We start from the raw sequence: 3,982 nt of genomic DNA, 5'->3' as shown, positions 1-3,982 counted from the left end.
CCTCCAATATAATCAAGAAAGATGAGTGTGTAACGAGATGTAAATTTTAAATATTATGTAATTAAAATATTAGAGGCATAAAGTTATACTCAAAGTATTATATTTTGTAGGCAATGACTATTTGGTCTTTTGAGTGACACCCAATCTCCCTTTTGTGGGAGGTCTTGAGTTCCAAATTCATGAACAATAGTTATTGATAAAAATAAAAAGGGTTAAATACAAAAATGGTCCACAAACTTTACAATGAGTCTCAATTTAATCCACTAACTATAAAAAGTGTCAATTTGGTCCACAAACTTTCCAAGTTGTACCAAACCAGTACAAACGCTAACTTTTATCAGAAAATTAACGAAATTGGTCACATGAAAATGTGATGAACGGACGAAAATGCCTCTGAAAATTTGGTCACTTGTTGTGCACATGACCAGTTTTCGTTAAATTTTTCGATGGAAGTTAACGTTTGTACTGCTTTGATACAACTTACAAAGTTCGTGGACCAAATTGACACTTTTTATAGATAGTGGACCAAATTGAGATTCACTGTAAAGTTCGTGAACCATTTTTGTATTTAACCCAAATAAAAAATATAAAGTTCAAAACTCAAATATTAGTATTATATTTAATAGAGGAGTGAATTGTGGGATTTGGGGGGGTATTTATGAATTATGATAAGAAGAGGGGCAGGAATGCAAAGTACACAGATCCCCCCATCCATAATGAATGAATGATGCTTATTTGCTGAATGAATCTCACGTTAACCAACCCAATGATGTAAACAGGAGTAAGATTTTAGAATGAGCTAGGCAGGCTCAAGAGAGAGAAAGGAAAGGGAATGGGGGTGGGACCCAGCTAGGTAGTAGCACATTTCACTTTGACCAAACCCCAAGCCAATCCCATTCCCATTCCGGACAGTCCTAACTAGTCAGTAACCAACCAGGGTTAGGTTTTAAGTTAAAAATGGCTATGCCACCACACCACACACCAAACCACACGTGTGGACAAAAGAGTCAGATGAATGAGAGGGCAGAGCTAGTTCAGTCCAGTCCCCTTCTAGCCCTGTGTGGGGTTGTCCCTGTGTTTGTCTTCCTTCCACTTGGTCTATAATATAAACCACCCTAGCAAAGCGTAAGTAACCAACCCAAAAAAACAGAATTTGCAGAGCCCCATCCCCTCAGATTTAGTAACACCGCCCCACCACCACACCCACACACACACACAGAGAAACAGAGACAGACCATGCCTGGGAGTTTAGAGCCGTTGGATTTGGTGGGCGTGCAGATTCCCTACCACTTCAGGTGCCCGATCTCCTTAGAGCTCATGCGCGACCCGGTTACGGTCAGCACGGGGCAGACCTACGACCGTCCCAGCATCGAGTCCTGGGTCGCCACCGGCAACACCACGTGTCCCGTCACGCGGGCCCCACTCCCCGACTTCACCCTCATCCCCAACCACACCCTCCGCCGTCTCATCCAGGAATGGTGCGTCGCCAACCGCTCCTTCGGCGTTGAGCGCATCCCCACCCCCAAGCAGCCCGCCGACCCGAATTTAGTCCGGACCCTCCTCTCCCAATCCGGTTCGGTCTCCAATCCGTACCCGACCCGACTCTCCGCCCTCCGCCGCTTACGTGGTCTCGCTCGCGACCTCGACAAGAACCGCTCCATCATCCTCTCCCACCACAACGCGCGCGAAATTTTAATCCGCGTTTTGTTCTCCGACACTGGTTCGGAATCGTCCGAGTTGACTCACGAGGCTCTCGCGCTTTTGGTCATGTTCCCGCTCTCCGAGTCCGACTGCGTTTCGGTCGCGTCGGACCCGGACCGGGTGGCCTACCTCGCTCACCTGACTCTCCACTCCTCGATGGAGGTCCGAGTCAACTCGGCCGCGCTCGTCGAAATCGTTCTGGCCGGGTCGCGGAGCTCCGAGCTCCGAGCTCAGATCAGCAATGCCGACGAAATCCACCAGGGAGTGATCGAAATCCTCCGAAACCCAATCTCCTACCCGCGCGCCATGAAAGTCGGAATCAAGGCCTTGTTCGCTTTGTGCCTGGTGAAGCAGACTCGGCACAAAGCCGTCGCCGCCGGAGCTCCAGCAATTCTGATTGACACGCTGGCGGACTTCGAGAAATGCGACTCGGAGCGAGCTCTGGCGACGATCGAGCTCCTCTGCCGAGTCCCCGCCGGGTGCACGGCGTTTGCGGCGCACGCGCTGACGGTGCCGCTGCTTGTGAAGACGATACTGAAGATCTCGGACCGCGCGACGGAGTACGCGGCGGGGGCGCTGCTTTCGCTGTGCTCGGCATCGGAGTCGAACCAAAACGACGCCGTGGCAGCCGGAGTGTTGACGCAGCTGCTTCTGTTGGTGCAGAGCGATTGTACGGACCGGGCCAAGCGGAAGGCCCAGCTGCTGCTCAAGCTTCTTCGGGACTCGTGGCCCGAAGATTCTGTCGGAGGAAATTCGGATGATTTTGTTTGCAGTGAAGTCGTAGGACCGTTTTGAGTTTCATTCTTCTTCTTCGACTCAATTTTTAATTAAAAAAAGAAAAAGAAAAAAAAAGAGAATTGGAAATTGAGGTTGTAGATTAATTGGTGTATAAAGAACTGTAATTTTTTGTGTATCTCTTTCACCCTGTATGTAAGAATTTTTTGTTTAGATGATTTAAGAATAGTAGCAAAAAGCTGATTAACAGATTGATTGTGTTGTTGTCTAGCTTTGATTGGTTTGTTAATTGATAAACTAATTACAATGGTGTTTGAGTAATTGAGTTGGTTGTAGAATTCGGATGGCTATTGGTGAAAAATGGAATGTCCAGTCCTGAGCCACTTGACGGAGACTGAAATCAAGAGAAAAATTTCGAATTCTGCAAAATCTTTTTATGGAAATTTCGACGAAAAATGACAGAAATTATTATTAAAATACGAAAATTTTAAATAAAATTTTATCATATATTTATTTAACATATTATCTACTATATTGTTAAAAAATATTGAAGAACTAAATTATATAGTAGGTTTCATGTGATATAAGATAAATATAATACGTGCTGGAAACAAATATTGTTAAATAAAAATGATTGTGCCAATGTATAATTTGTCTATACTCTATAATTTGTATAATTTGTCCATACTCTTTATTCATATTCCATAATTTCATACAAGAATAAATCACCAATGTGTCAACGCCTCAACGGGAAGTAACAAGCTTACTCAACGAGATTTTAAAATAGTCTTTTGTAAAACCCCGAATCTTTATAAAATTTTATTTAAAAAAATAATTTCAAAAAAATAAATAAATAAAATGTTTTGAACATTTTTGTAAATTCACTTTTAAACTTTTAAAAATAAAAAAAGTTAAAATTATTTTTTTTATTCAAACTCTCCATTCTCTCTCTTAATCACTCACGGGTGACTATTCTTATCTCTTTATCTCTCATCTCTCTTTCTTTGTTTTTTTTGCCACTCATCTTTTTCATTAATCATTCATGCACCGAAGACTCCCTTTCATTTTTTATCTCTCATCTCTCTTTCATTTCTCACTTTCCTACTCTTACTCCCTGTAACTCACCTCTCCCTCACGAATTCAACTCGATCTGCACTCTTTTGGTTCTTCTTTGTCCGGCCATAGGTGCCCATGAAATTACCTTTGAAATTCTCCCCTCATCCTCCTCTTCATCCTTGCGATCCAGAAAAACCCAAAGAAACCTCATACCCAAAAACCCAACTCGATATAGTGGGTGGGTCAATGTAGAAAATTTTGAAAAATTTCATTAATTTTGACGAAATATCCTTGGATTTGTGTTAAAATTTCTATATCTTTAAAAAATAAAAATTTTGCCGAAATTTTCGAAATTTAACTCACTGTTTTGCACTTGCTTTTTTTTAGTTTTTCAATTTTATTTTTTAATTTATATTGTGCTTTTAGGCCGTGATTTTAAGATTTCAAATTCAGATTAACTTTGTTTTTTAATAAAATTTTGGGGTTGAAA

General features: G+C 42.0%; 1 protein-coding gene across 1 annotated transcript; it reads left to right on the top strand.

Moving 5' to 3' along the window:
- Nucleotides 1–791: 791 nt before the first annotated feature.
- On the top strand, nt 792–2,743 carry LOC147276737 (U-box domain-containing protein 26-like). The gene has a single exon (XM_086254014.1). The coding sequence runs from the start codon at nt 1,237–1,239 to the stop codon at nt 2,494–2,496; it is 1,260 nt and encodes a 419-aa protein (XP_086110140.1). The 5' UTR covers nt 792–1,236; the 3' UTR covers nt 2,497–2,743.
- The last annotated feature ends 1,239 nt before the right edge of the window (nt 2,744–3,982 follow it).

Source organism: Dryas octopetala, chromosome 8 (assembly GCF_963921425.1).
Source record: "Dryas octopetala chromosome 8, drDryOcto1.1, whole genome shotgun sequence".
Taxonomy (NCBI): domain Eukaryota; kingdom Viridiplantae; phylum Streptophyta; class Magnoliopsida; order Rosales; family Rosaceae; genus Dryas; species Dryas octopetala.
This window is presented reverse-complemented; position numbering and strand designations above follow the sequence as displayed.